This window comes from Hirundo rustica, chromosome Z (genome assembly GCF_015227805.2).
Source record: "Hirundo rustica isolate bHirRus1 chromosome Z, bHirRus1.pri.v3, whole genome shotgun sequence".
Taxonomy (NCBI): domain Eukaryota; kingdom Metazoa; phylum Chordata; class Aves; order Passeriformes; family Hirundinidae; genus Hirundo; species Hirundo rustica.
In genome coordinates this window covers 64,826,922-64,841,684 of record NC_053488.1, presented here as the reverse complement: position 1 = coordinate 64,841,684, position 14,763 = coordinate 64,826,922, and the positions used below count along the sequence as shown (strand labels likewise).

Here is a 14,763-nt window from a genome sequence, read left to right as displayed (position 1 = left end):
GCACCATCCGGCATGAACCTAAAACACTTCCAGAGATGGAACATCCACAGCTTCTCTGGGCAAGCTGTTCCAGTGTTTTCTTATCCTAAGAGTAAAGAATTCCTTCCTAAATGTATAATCTAAACCTGCCCTCTTCCAGTTTAAAGTAATTGTCCCTTCTGTGACCACAAGTCCTTGTAAAAAGTCCTCCTTCAGCTGTCTCTTAAGCTCCCTTTAGGTATATTAGATATTTATGAAATATTAAACACTATTAGAACTACTAGGCTTACGCATTGCCTAGTAAACTGTACTTCATCTTAACTGTTCAATTTTACACATCTACTTTGCAAGCTTCTTGCTGTGCTAGGTTACCTCTCCATGTAACATTAGTATGCAATACCTTTTCCCCGTCTAATGTCTGTCTTGTCATTGTTCATAACTGCTCACACAGAGCTTCCTTCACCCTGGTCTCTCAGTTCTAAGGCTGCTGTGGAGGGGGATGCTAGAGACTCCACTTAACATCCGGGAGTGCCTCTGCAATTGACAGTTAGATCTGTACACTAGTTCTGTTTTTAGCAAGGAAGCTTTTTTGGTAAGAAACTGACCAGTCACTTCAGGGTACTCTCTATAACTAGAAGTACTCTATTCATCTGCAGTACAGTCAGCAAGGGTAGAAGGAAGATGTCTGTCAACAATGACTTGTGGATATAAGAGCTGCTGACGAGTTTGCCCATTTCCAGCATTTAATAATTTGGATTCCACAGTCTGTATTTGCCCAGTTTGACTTCTGTGCTGTGTGTGATTGAAAGACAGTAACAACACACGGTACAAGGACTGTAGTAAGTGTATGTGTCTGGGAAAATGACTCCAAAGCCTGGTGTAGCTTTCTAATAACCCAGAAGCTACACTCTACTTACCAGGTACTTACAGTACCAGTGCTGTACCAGGCACTACCATTTCATCAGTGTAGTGGAGTCAAGTCCCAGAGCCATACTGGAATACACTGTGTCTCAGAATTAACTTCCCTAAATGCATGTTTTCTTTCAAATAAGTTTGCAGGAGGTAGTCTGTAATAGCTGCCATTGTGTCCAAATCAGCCTTCCCCCACAGTTGCACCACGAAGATGTAAATTTCTACTCAAAACAGTTCATCTGCCTTGCAGAAAGTTGTAGTATTTTTCAGTTTAGAAAAATCTAGGTTAGTATTTGGAAATCCTGGGTGTTCTGGTGATTTTTAATATCTTGGGCCAGCGGATGACTTTGGAAAACTTGAATTAGTTGAATTCGTTTGGAAGGTGCAGCTATTCTAACACTTCCTTGCTGTTTTAAATTCTGGGGTTTTTCCCCCTTTTGTAATAATCTATAAAGACCCACCTAACTTTTCTTCAACTTGTGTGTTGTTGGTATGGAAGGGTTGGTCAGAAGTTACATGAACCAATACAAAATCAATTTTGTAAATATTTCTCTCTTTCTTCAGTGCCTTACGGCGTGGGAGTCAATTATACCACTATTGCAAGACAAGCCAGAGACCAAATAAGGAGTATCTTCATGGACAGTCTAGCACTTCTATGCTCAGTACCACTAGTAATACTGGAACTGTATGGAGGACTCTTTTGTTAAGTTAACTGAAATGACAGCTGCACTTAGTTTTTCAGAGATTCTGTTCTAGCCTATTTGAATTTTTTCCTGAATTTTTGTGTTAAAACTGGGGTATGTTTCATCTTTTTGAGTTATCTTGAATGGTTCCTTCTTTATCCTATGGAGTGTTTGGGGTTCACAGTGAAAGTGCATGGGGATCTTGATAAAATTTACCTCTCTAGTGTGGAAGGAACTGATGAGTGGAACACTAAAAAGGTGAAAATAAAACTCTACTGCAAGGTGCCGAATGACATCTTTATTATCATTCTGTTTTGTTTGCTTAAGGAAAAGCCCAATAATTATTTCTGTGATACAGTACTCCCTAACCAATCCTTATCCTTTTTTTTTCTTTTTGAATAGACAGGGAAAGGCTGGGAAAGAATATTTTCTGGTTTGCTAGCACCCATGTGCTCCCTCTGGATGAAAAGGTCTCTGTAGACTTTTTTGTCTGTGGGTCGGGCTGGTTCTAGACAGACCTTACCAACACCAGCTGCTGATAGCTGGTGATGCAAGCATGACCTGTGGTTTTGTAAGTGTGGCATGCTGTTGGTTCATACTGAGTATCTTTGTTTACTTTGGTGATTATGAAGTAATGTCAGGTGACTGAAGTGTACTCATGACTGACTTGGGGATCAAAACTAGCCTAACTGTGGGAATGAGTTGGACTGCGGCCCTTCAAGGATTGTGGGAATGGGGGAGGAAGCATGAGTCTTTAATTTTTCCAAAGCTAACTCTGGAAGCTGTGTGGTGGAGATCTTACACCATGCTTTATATATGGGTTTTACTAGTGCTTCTTTAGGCTTGGTCACCGAAGATGCCTGCTATATTAAAAGTACAACTCTTGTTTTCTCTCCCCACACTTGCTTTGCAGCAGCCAAAAGGTGTCAAATACTTCTTTCCACCAAGCATCAGAGTGTATGAAACTTGCCTTAAAGGGGTTGGTGGGGGGATAGGTGGGTGCCCTATTAGGTACACATAATATTCATACCTGTCTCTGCGGAACCACATGGCAAGTCTTTTAGGACTACTTTTGTTACTGATCTATTTTCTTAGTAGTTTCCATTGGTCTTTAGAATTGCAGCTGCTTCTGCAAGTCCCTTTTTTGTCCTTGCTTTTGCAATCCAACCTCAAGTAAGTACCTGCTTAGTGTTAATGGCCTTAAGAATGCTGACACGATTTAACCATCCTAGTGAAGGGAGTTGGGGCTCATATGAGTGTAATACTGGGATTTAGGGCAATAAATAACTCTGTGCTTACTGCTAAATTTGAGTGATTACTTGTTCTCTGGCAACATTCTTGCAAAGAATGTGAGCAGTGATTGATTTTGTGCAACTTCTGTATTCTCTTGTAACAACATACCAGGTACTAGTCTGATTTGGAATTTATTCTTTCATAAACACCAACCAAACATCCAGCCTGGTGGCTTTATGGAACTCTCAAGATGAGTTATTGCAGCACTGTGGTAGCTGTCAGGCTAATGAGATGGTGCTCTCTGCATGAAAAAGTAAAATATTAGACATTTTAAGAAATTTTTCTTTTTGTCTCAACCTTCATTGACAACTCTGTGGTACAAATGAACTATGTTTCTTGTTTTAAAGTCAGTTTGTCAACATGCACTTTTTGGTGTAAATGGGAACTCTGGTTTAAGTTACTGTTAGGTTCAGAGTCACAGACAGCTCTTGTTCAGGAGAAGTACTTAAGGGGATCATCTTGAAGCAATCTAGAATAAGCACCTGCATACTATCTAATAGTCTGTCCTTCAGGGTTACAGGCTTCCCCATTTTCCACAAAGAAAGATCAACATGCTTTTTGAATTAGTTCAAATTAGCGGAATAAATGGAGTTGACTCTACAACATTGCTGGGACTCAAGCAAAATATATTTTGAACTTTTAGTCTTCCCACTATCTTATTAAATAAACAGCACAAGATGAGTAGAAAGAAAGGTAGTTTTTTCCTACAGGTGGTTTTATATGATGCCTTACAACATTAAGGGACTCTTTCTGCTTTGCTTTATGTCAAACCGAGGTGGGTGTTGCTTCTGGGGAATTCAGCAACTAACATCACAGCTGTTCATGAGAAGCATAATGGACAGTGGAGAGTACCAAGTGAAGTTCAAATCAACATGTAACTGTTGAGGCTGGAGCTGCTGAAGATCGGGATATCTTACGTGATCTGCACCAAAACCTCTTAAGCTCTTACAAGGGAAGTAAAACTTGACATTCAAAGGAGAAGTCCTCTGCAAGTATTGCTGCGGCGTAATAAGGGTGTGCGTAGGTGGGTCCAATTCCTACAGGCTGTGCAGTGGTCTGTTCTTGTGAAGAGTTGTTGCAAATCACTCACTGAGGGAGAGGCTGTGGGGAAGTGTGGGGAGGAGCCTGACTGATGTTTAGGGCAGCTGTGCCAGTCAGGAAAACCACCAAAGTTGCAGGAAATTCCTGTAAGATGTGCAGAGTGGCACTTGTTTCACATAACTGCTGTTAGAGGGAGGTTGAGTCCTGAACTGAGAATGAAACTTTAACATGTTATCCTATAATCCTTATAGAATAAGAGTCTTTACTTTGGGTGGTCCACACTTCTGTGAGAGAAACAGAAGATCGTGGTAAAGGGAAACAGGAATAGTGCAGGAGCTTAATCTTTGAGTAATATGTTAGGTGACTTAAGATGACTGTCTGCACGTGGTGCCAAAATGACGCCAAAAGTAGCTGGTGCCCTTTTTATGAGCCTATTTAACACGTGGTTCTTTCGTCAGTCCTTAAATCCACCCAGTTTTCCTCATAGTCCGTAGCCAGAGCAAGAAGGCTCTTCAGTGGCTGCAGAATTCACTGCTGCCCAGTTACTTCTGTATAGTTTCTGTGGTGTTTGTTTATTCTCTTAAGTGGCACCAGCACAATAAAGCAAGCCCTAATACCTTGTTTCTGTGCTCAGTAATGGACCATTCGTTGTTCATGTATACCTTTATCAGGTTCTAAATCTTGAAATAAACATTGATGTTAAAACATAATAGCTTTTTCAGGTATACATTGAAAAATGAAAAGGTAGTATGTGTAGCCCTAAAGATACAAACAGTTTTGGTGTGAGTTGTATTAAAGGATAAAGTATGATTCTTCACTAAAATCTACTTGGACTTTTGCTGCACTTAAACTTGAGCTAAGGATAAAGTAGTGGAATAACTGATAGAAACAAAGCAGCATGAGTGGCAGAGAGTTCTGTGGAGGTACTGTGCAGTAGCCTTAAAGCAGTGGCTCTGCATAACCTGTTCATGACACATACTGCTTCAGGTGTCAGTCCTGCAGATGCAAGGGTACAAAGGAATTCTTTCCCAGATCAGCAGGAACTGTTCATTGTTTTAATGGGAGCTATGCTTTTGTTAAAACTTGCACAATTTAACTGCATATCATTACGATTATTGTTGCAGACTGTTGAAAATCCTTGTCGTGATAACCACTGAACAAAACTGTATAGACTAAGTTGGCTCATTAGATGTTCTGTCATCTTAAATTCTGAAGGTAGAACATTCTTTCCTTGGGTGTATGAAGTTTTATTACAACAATACATAGGGAAAACAAGGACTTTTTGTTTAAAGACAGGCAAGTTGTTACGACTTGTTGGATTTTTTTTTTTTTTTTCCCCCTCTTGTAAAGTAGTAAAGCTGGGGATCAGAGGAGTTACCTTGCCTTCTGTTAGGCTGAATGTGGCATTTAAAACTTTTTGGGAGTGCTGTTGAACCAATTTACAAAATAAAATGGCAGTTTTTAATTCTGTGCTTAGCACTTTGAAGTCTTGCTGAAGTATCTGACATGTAGAAGTACTTAGTAATGAACTGGACAAGTTTTAAGGTTGCATGCCTAAAGCACAGTAAATTTGCAGAAAATAATGAACTTTCCAAAGAGGTATAAGTAGATCACTCTTATGTAAATGGCATGATAAAACAATAAGGGCTAGTCACTGTCCTAGACTACTTTGAAGGTGTTGGTATTCTATGCTTTGAAGCTAAACCATTTCCTTAACCCTGGTGCTGGGAGATGTATCCATACCTTCAGATCAAGCTGCAGCGTTGTGTACATTCCCACTGAACAAGGAGACAGGTTGCTGAGGGCCAGTCTTACGAAAAGAGCCAAAGGGCTTTTGTCTACAGTACACAAAAATGAAGAAGCACCGTCCTTGTTCTTGCTTCTCTATGCCTGCAACCCTCTGTCCCTCCCTAAGGTCTGGAGAGTTGGGCCATGCAGGTGAGGGCAAGCTGGCTGTGAACTTCACACACTGTGTTGAAGGTGTCAGTGATGGGGACCAAAACGGTGCCAGTTCCTTGTCCAGACTCTTCTGCTTTGACTCTAGTTCTGGTGAGTGCGTTTATAGAGTGACTGTTCATACCATTAAAATACAAAATGAAAGCTGTGAAAAGACTTGTCTCTGTGTGAATTAGCTAGTAAACAATGTAGAAGTTCGAAGGATGTACTTGGTCAAGTTGGCAACTGTGCTGTTGTTCAGACTCACAGGCTAGAAAATGTCTTGCCTCCTGGTGCTGGCATGTTTCTATACCCTTTCTTATATCTCTTTAAATATACTTTGTGCATTGTTTACTATGGAGCTAGTATTGATGGAGAAAAATGCTTTGAGGTAAAACGGTTTGTAATTCTCTATTAGTGTGTACATTTTTTTTTTTTTTTTAATGCACCACTTGTTTACCTCATTTAATTTAATGGAATGCACCAATAAATGTATTAAAAGATTACTCCTTTACTTAGAATAAAGTTTCATTTTTTTGCAGTCTTCACTGGTGAAATTATGTGTGTGCTTATTTTGCTAAGCAGCTCACTGTCTTACTGCAGAAATACCCTTCCTCTAAACTCTTCTTCCACAGTTGATCTAATTAGAAATCATCTGACCTGTTGCTGCATTATTTCTGGTACTGAAAGTGAAAGAGCTGAGGCAAGGTTTGGGAGAGGGAGGGGGTGGGGGTGACAGCAACTTCCTTAGAGCATGGGATACTGTAATGATGAACCGACTCCTACTTGCTATACCCCTGGCTCGAACTGAAGCTGCCCAATTTGCCTCCAGATTATTTCAGTTATTTAAGGGCTTTTAACTTCCCTTTATTTAGTCGAGGACTTTGGAAACCACTTAATCCTTCTTAGTTAAATCAGCATGTAAGCAGATACATCCTTGTGAGACTTGCCAGACTTTTGACTTGTGTTTGGATTTATGTTACATTATCTCAGGCTAGTTGCTGTATTGTATGAGTTTCCTTTCAAACTCAGATTAAAGCTGAGGTTCCATGGTAATTATTACATGGTATCAGTGTCCCTAGCTCCATAAATTCTGTAGGAGCTGTGTGCTGCACTTACCTGTTCTTAAACTGTTGCAAGAGTAGCACAGTGTGGTGGTGTGAGCTGAAATATCAGCATTAGCTGTTGAGTCTTAATCCTTGCATGAGCTGTGTTGAAGCACTGTCCAGGGACAGTGGGATGATCTCCCAGAAATCAGGGTCATGGACATCTGTTCAGGGGTGTTTTATTGTAGGGATTACTAAAATTCTGTTAATCTTACATACTTTTATGGTGGTATTTCTCTATTTAGTGGTATTGTATGTAACATTAATTGGCTGGGCTGATAACATCTGTAGGAGGTGAAGAGCTGGTATGTCCCGCTGATGGCCCTGTGCACGTGGCATGTGGCTTGTAGCCCCGTTTCATCAGCCAAAGCCACAGAACTGCCCTGAGATTTCTGAATGAACAGATGAGAAGGAACTATGGAAAACTAATCCTCTGCTTTCCGCGTCCACTCTGAACGATGTGTCTAGAAATGCCATTTTCATTTCTAGCCTATATTCCTGTCCCTCTTTGGTGTTGCCAACCAGCCTAGCAAAACCAGAATGCTCTGAGGACTGCTGGTGTGCAATAGCCAGTGCTCATACTCTGCAGGATGGGATGCGTGCTGCAAAAATAACGAGGCAAACATCTCTTCCTGGGCAAGCTTAGTGGCTGAGAGATTGCGGCATGCTGTAAAGTGGAAATAAAAATCCTATGTATCCTGTTGTGTTGGTAACTGTAGGGACTAATGATAACAACCAGAAGATGCCTCTGTTACTCAGTCAGAATCTCAAGGGAGCCAGTGGTTGACCGTTGTTTGATGGCCACAAAGCTGTAAAGAACAATAAAAAATGCAGCTAATAAGAATTAGCGATCTACCTTCTCAAACTGCAGTTTGTTCTTTCCACATCTATGTCTTAAACTTTGCTGGGGTGTTTGGAGCTAGCTGGGTGCTGATAGGATTCCTTTCAATGATATGCCAGCCTCTCTTGTATAGAAGCAATGACATTGGCACCATTTGTCATCCTTCACTTTAATAACCTGTGTTTGTACTATAATGGTACTTCTATTTGGAACCCGTATTAAAAAGCATTTGAGTAGCTACCAGTGACCCCTTTTAAAGAGAGGGTTGCGCATAAGAAGCAATTCTTTTGTGTCTGGAAGATCTAAGGAGGAAAGCAGAGCCAGGAGAATGATGAGTAGGAAGTTGCCTTCCCCACACTAGTAGCCCTGAAGATGCTGGTTGTCAAATGCATTCACAAGCCCAGAAAGCCTTCGGTGCTGTGTATAAAAGAGGTGGTGGTGAAGGAGATTTCCTTAGTGTTGCTTTTTCTTCATCTCTAAGTGGTGCTGCTGAAGTCAATATACATATTGCTTTTAAACTTTGCACTGCTATATTTTGTTGAAACTACAGCAGAGCTAGGCAAGAATTTTGCCTGGAATTAGGCTTTAGCCTATCCAGTACATGCCTTATATCTGAATATAGTTACATGGATTAAATACATCACAGTTCACAGTTCATTTTCGTACAGAAAGAATCTTGCTGTTTCCAGTAATGCAACAAGCTGTAGAGTCCTGGGGAGGCTCTAATGGACAAAGTGAGATTTGGATGGAGATACTTCAAAAATTCTGTAAAAGTAGATGGAGGGGTTGTTTCAGCTTTCTCCCTTCAGATTAAGCTGGTTTTGTGCTTAAAAGTTGTTCCTGAAATTGTATGTCTCAGTCGCTCCATGGTGGTACAGTTGGGCAAATTCAGTGGACTAGAGAAGTAACCTTTTCCTTCGCTGTGGTAATGGTTTCTCTTTGAAACATTTGAGAGAGACTCACATTATTCTTTTCCGTTACAGTGGGTAAGTAATGTATAATGGAATTTTTGGAAATAGAAATATTTTTTCCAATTCCATTTGGAAATGGAAAAAACATTTTACTTTGTGTAGGGTTATTTCTTCATTCTACTTACTACTATTTTCACACTTTCAGACATTTACATTTGTGTGAATGCTTTGTCCCCTGGGATTATTAGCTGTTAAACTGCCAAATACTCTTCCTACAGCAATTAATGTTACATTGAAAATAAGTTTAAGAAAAAAAAACCCAAAAATGCTGGCTAGACATGGCAACTTTCATTCTTTGAATCTCCTTGATATTTGTCAACTTGTTTCTGCAAATTTCTTTGTTTTTTCCCATTTTTACTTTTTTTAAAATTCAATTGGCAGGGGGTGTTAATTCCTTTTTAAAATTCTTTCTTGTCTGTATTATATATTTTAGACCTAGAATCAGGAAGTACTGAGTAAATACAACATATCCTTTTGAACAAAATCTTTCCTATTTCTTACCTTAAAGGGAGGAGACTCAGGCAGCCAACTAGAAAAGACAAAATGAAGCAGAAGCCACTGTACCAGTCCAGTGTGTTTTGATAGATCTTGTTGTAGACTGTAGATGTCACTACTCCTGTGGTGACTAAAGACAGCTGCAGCAGGACAAACACCTTACCTGTAAGACAAGAACATAGTTTGTAACTGCACATCAACAAACCAGCTGTGGTCCCTTCCTGACAAATCCAGGATCACAATTGTGTAGTCATTGCTCCACTAACACCAGATGGCATGAGCTTGTGTCTGCTTCTGTTCTAGACTTCAATTAAATTAATTTTCCTCCTCTTAGGCATCGGACAAAAGATGCAACTGGAAAACTGTCTGCCTAAACAGTCTACATATAAAGGTAGGTGCTTGTAAGAGCAGCAATAAACTGGTCAGTAAGTGCTCCTTTTCCTAGAAGTAGAAACATAGTCTAGAGCTGACATCTTCAGGACAGGAGAAATTTTAGTCAGTATCTGCTTCTGGCCGAGGCCAGAAAAGTGGTTCACAGGGTTGAAAATACAATAATGCCTGAAATGGGGATGTGTGGGTGATTTGTATATTTCATGCGTAGGAAAGGCAGAAACTGAATTCTATTTGAAACCACTCTTCACTGAAGGGTTTCTGTCATGGTAAAGGGGTGAAAGGGAAGTAACCCAGCCCAGCTGGGACTTGCAGACTGGGGGCAAAGTCAGGGTTGTGCGCTGACCTTGCTGGCCTGGCAGCCTTCTGCAGGCAGTCAGCACCAGCAGCCACCAGCTAAGGAGATGGACTCCAGAAGGCAAGTGCTGCTCTGCTGCAGGGTCCTACTCGAGGTCTGGACTGATGCCATTGTCACCTGCAGCCTGTATGGCTCAAGATGGAGGTCAAAAATGTTTGATTTATAGTGATTAATTTGGGGTGTGAGCTGTGCTGTTTGTGGCAGGTAGATGATTTTGCTACAGTGGATGTTGAGGGAGCACAAGCAATAGGAACAAACTGGTCACAAAGCAGTGTCATATTCAGGTGGCAGAAAGGAAAAGGATGTGAAGGATGCAGAGGAAACATGCCTGGAGGAGGTATGAGCTGTTGTGGGCCTGTGGTGCTGTTTGAATGAATGGCCAGTCCTATATCTTGTGTCTAAATCTAGCTCATTGGGGTAAAAATGGTAGGCCTTAATATGCTGCTGTAAAATACAATATACTAATTTTTAATACATATTTTAATGGAAAATAATTCCAGCTGCTGTTCCAAGAAGGATCAATTTTTATGCAAATATTATTCTTTGTAGATAAATTGGGTGTGACAGGAACAAATTGCCAAACACCTGAAGAAATGTTTAGAGAGCATAACTTTAAAAAAAAATGAAAATAATCCATCCTTCCCAGAACTGGAAGTAAAAGAAACCAGATATAATGGTGTGAATATCACAGTGCTTCAACTCAATGGCCTGCTTTTCTTGGTTCTCCCTGCAGTACTGTGTTTTTGAGCAGTATCTTAGTTCTTTTCCTCACCTTTGAACTACGTACTGATTGTAATCTTTTGAAATATGTGCTGAAAATTCTGTGGATAAACAATGATGCAACCAAGAACAAGAAGACTGGATGTGAGAATCTTGTCCAGCAAGTTTCTCTGCTTCTCCCTTCCTTGTGGTATCATCTGTTCTGGAATTACTATACAAAGCAAAGATTGCAGCAATAACTTACCTTTCTTTTAGTACTCTAGGCAGAATAAAGGCATTTCAGGGGGTTTTGATTAGTAAGGCAACCAAAATACTCACCATAGGATGATCCTTCAACATGCTTGGACAACATAGACCTAATGGTTGGTAAGGGGATGAGGGCAAACAGCATCACTGCCCGTGCTGTAATGTAATGAATTTTGAGTTATCACCAGTACCTGCTCTTTGTGACCCGACAGCCACTGCCTCTGGCTTGGGCAGGCACCATGATTCACCTTTTCTCCTCCCTTGAGTGCTAAAAAGAAATGGGTCCTCTCATCATCCAAGGCAGATAAAGCCACCTCTTACTCCCATTAGCAGAGGTACTTTGCCCAAGCTAGCCACAGTCTCTTGTTCTCAGCCAGACATGTCAGTGTAGATGGGATCCTCACTCTCTTTTGAGATAGTTAGGATGATGATTTAAGTCTTAACATGCAGAGAGGGCCCTCTGTGCTACACGGCCTTGCCAGGGACAGTACCTTTATAACACTGTAACACACATCTGTCTTGTATCTCAGTGCTTCTGGCTTGCAGTGTTCTAGCCTGCCTCTACTATGAAAAATTATAGGGAGCTAGAATTACCTTCCTGTCAGCAGAACTAGCCTCAGTGAATCCTGAGGTCTATGTCTAGTGTACCAAGCTGTTTCTGCAATGCAGGGAATAAGCATCCTACACACTGCAGAGCAGCATATCTTCAGGATGAAGATGAGCTGAATTATTAAGCAAGCTTTTTTTTTAAAAAAAACCTTTTTTTTTTTTTTCTTTTATTCCCCAGCTTAATTGGCTAAACAAACAAAATCCTAAAATTTTCACTCAGTGTTTGGCTTAGTACTCAAATACAATATGCTATCATCTTTCCCTTTAGAACAACTTTGTTTAATATTCAATTTCTCATTCCTTGTAGGGACAGACAGAAAAATCACTTCAGGACATGTATCTCCATTATCTTTCTCACTTTCAGAAGCAAAACCTTAAAGCTATGCAATACACAGTACTCTGTGAGATCGCTCTGCCACCATCAACGCAGATTAATTGATTCTGTATTCAATCCACAATGAATTAGATTTTGTTTTTTGTCAAAAGTTGCCTCCCAAAAGTAAACTTGCCTTTCCTTTATCATGGGATGCTGCCCCATGTATTGTTACCTGCCCCTTAGTAATTTATGTACAGTGTGAGATTTGTAAACTACATTATTGTGATACTTCGCAGCTCCCATGTTTCATTAAGTTTCCCATCAGCTGTAAGTGACTTCATATGACAAAAATAAATCACTTCTTAAGATGTTCATGTAATAGGAAGCCTTTGCCATTTTGCTTCTGTCGTAGCCTGAAGTCTTACCTCAGAAGAAGCAAGTGCTTCCTATTGTTGCAGTGATGTGGTTCTACTAGTACAGGGAGTCAGCAACAATTCCCAGTTCCCCAGAGTGTGAACACTGTTCTGCTCAGATCTGCTCTCTTACCAACTGATGAATTACAGACCAATGGGCCTTAAACTAATCCTTGGCAGGAGTGTATGCCTCCCCAGGATATTGTAGTGTGCTGAGTCTTAAGAGTACTAAGGGAGATGTGGGGAAAGAGAAGAATAGTAAGAAGAATGCTTTCTTGCAAATTGCTCATGTGATGATCTGCCTAACTCCCTCCTTGTAAACTTGTCATGAAGCAAAGCAAAAAAGCTCTTACAGTTAAGTTGAAACACCCCTTTTTCAGTGTGTATTTGCTCATGCGAGTGGCTGTTCAACTCACCAATGTAGAACAGGAACGTCCACTGCACGAAGGCCATGATGAGGATGCCAGCACTGAACGATGCTACTCCAATCATGATCATGGTAATATCCCTCAGGTATCTGGAGAACACAAGTACCCCTAGGAAACTGGTAATGAAGATCACGTACCCAGCAGCATTGCCGTGGCCAATCTCCACGGCATTCCAACTTAAAGGTTCCCTGAGCAAGAACAGTGGGAGTATGTTCATTGCACCGACCACAGCAAGGTCATAGAGGATTGCTGCCACAAACAGCAGGACGATGATGAGTTTCGAGGGTGATACTGGACTGGAGATGCTGCCCTCTGAAGGTTGGGAACTCCTTGCTACTGCTGCTTCTGGTAGCTGACCACCCAGCTCCTCTGCACTCTTGGCTTTGGCTGGGCAAGAAGCAGCAGGCTTGGGGACTGTGAGGACAAAAATGCTGTAGAGGAGACAGAAGGCATAGCAAGCAATGCTGCAGCTCACCAGCACGGTGCCTTCTCGATAGTGGTCACTGAAGCCAACAAAGAGGTAGCCAGATGCCATGCTTCCCAGAAAGCCAGCGAGGCCATACACCAGTTCAATAATGATGAGCCGCAGAGATCTCTTGCTTTCAGAGGACCCCAGGGATCCCAGAGCCATGATGCCTGCCCAAAGCGTGGTGAAGCCTCCTGTCAGCCCATTGAAGGCAGCAGCCCCATACATCACCTCCACTGGCCAGCCGAGCAGAATCAGGAAGAGCAGGAGAGTTTTGGAGCCCAAATAACCAAGAAGAGGGAAGCAGATGGGGATCTTCCGATGTATCCTGTCCCCCAGCTTGGACAAGCCATAGGCTGACACCAGTGGGCTCAGGCCCAGAACTAGGTTGTAGATGATATAAAAATTAGATACAGCCTTCTGCTGAGCATCTTCCAGGATGTGGGAGGGAGCAGTGCTGTTGGTCTGGTTGTAGTAGTTCTTCACTATCAGCAGCAGTGCTGTGTCGTAGAAGGCACTGGCCACTTGGGAACCCGCAACCACTGGCTCAATCCACGTCCTCATTGCCATTATTCCTACCATCTCTTCTTGGAGAAAGCTGCTTTCAGCAGCATGTGAGGAAACAGCACATGAAGAAATAGCTCCTCAGAAGCTCTGCTCTGGAGACATGTTTGGAAGCAAGCAGTGAAAGGAAAAGCAAAAGGTCTGCCGGGCTACACAGGACCAGAGAGTTGCGCAAGAGATGATCTGGTTGGCAGGATATTCACAGCTCTCCTCGCTATGTGTACATACACCTGCACATCCCTGCATGTCTCTGAGCTCTGGCTCACACAGGGGAGGCTTTTGTACAGCCAGAGAACGCCCTGCACTTGTTGACTGCCACTGCTCCTCTTCCTGGTATAGTTTCAACAGAGGTCAGATGACCTGGGGAATTTCTCTCTCACAGAACAGGAAGTGAAAATTCCCTGATCAAGTAATTGCTGTAATTTGGGGTAGTGGTTTGGTTTTTGTTTGTTAACATTTTGGGTGTGTTGTTTTTTTTTCTCCTTTTGGTATCCTTCATGTGTCAGAGAACTGTCAGAGTGGTTGAGGGGGTAGGGAATGGCAATGTGCCTTTTTATCAGGTAATTTATTAATTCCCCTTTACTGCCAGCTCATTTTTCTTTTTTCTACATAAATATGTCATTGTCTCTTTTGCTTTTATCTGCTTCTCTCTTCCCTGTTGCTGCATCATGCCCCTTATGTTATTGTTGTTTCAAGAATGCAGTCAGGAAATTAAACAAAAAAGAAATCAAAAGAGAAAAGGACTATTTTTGGTAACCTGTCTCCTGTGGCTGCCACTCTTCTTGCTGCATCCTTTGGCTTTACAATGTGGGAATTTGCAAGAGAGGAGAGAAGTCCCAGTTTATCCAAAGACATCAGTGACCACTGTGTCCCAGTAATCGGCCAGCTCAGCTTTAGGCTGAGGTGGGTGGGAGAGCACCTCTGGAGAAGAGTTTTCCAGCCCCAGCTCCTCAGGCTGTATATTTCTGAGGGTGCTAATTTCCACAGACTCTCAGGC

General features: G+C 41.6%; 2 protein-coding genes across 2 annotated transcripts in view; one reads left to right on the top strand and one right to left on the bottom strand.

Moving 5' to 3' along the window:
• Positions 1-6,384, top strand: part of SNX30 (sorting nexin family member 30) — a 55,481-nt gene extending 49,097 nt beyond the window's left edge. The window contains exon 9 of the mRNA XM_040090744.2: positions 1,456-6,384. Coding sequence (XP_039946678.1) covers positions 1,456-1,515 — 60 coding nt within the window. The 3' untranslated portion in view covers positions 1,516-6,384. The remainder of the gene's footprint in view (positions 1-1,455) is intronic.
• Positions 6,385-7,619: 1,235 nt separating this feature from the next.
• Positions 7,620-14,116, bottom strand: SLC46A2 (solute carrier family 46 member 2). Its single transcript, XM_040090630.2, has 4 exons — positions 12,725-14,116; positions 11,043-11,126; positions 9,263-9,419; positions 7,620-7,758 (listed from the first exon to the last, which is right to left on the bottom strand). Exons 1-4 carry the CDS (start codon positions 13,782-13,784, stop codon positions 7,701-7,703), a joined length of 1,359 nt encoding a protein of 452 aa, XP_039946564.1. The 5' UTR covers positions 13,785-14,116; the 3' UTR covers positions 7,620-7,700.
• Positions 14,117-14,763: the final 647 nt, after the last annotated feature.

Bases quoted from the DNA above. Each gene is read 5' to 3' on its own strand.
- SLC46A2 (XM_040090630.2), bottom strand. From the start codon at position 13,784: ATGGTAGGAATAATGGCAATGAGGACGTGGATTGAGCCAGTGGTTGCG. The intron at 11,127-12,724 runs GTGAGTTGAACA...ATTACATTACAG, and splicing joins GACGTTCCTGTTCTACATTG to CACGGGCAGTGATGCTGTTT. The intron at 7,759-9,262 runs GTAAGAAATAGG...TGTTCTTTACAG, and splicing joins CTGAGTCTCCTCCCTTTAAG to CTTTGTGGCCATCAAACAAC.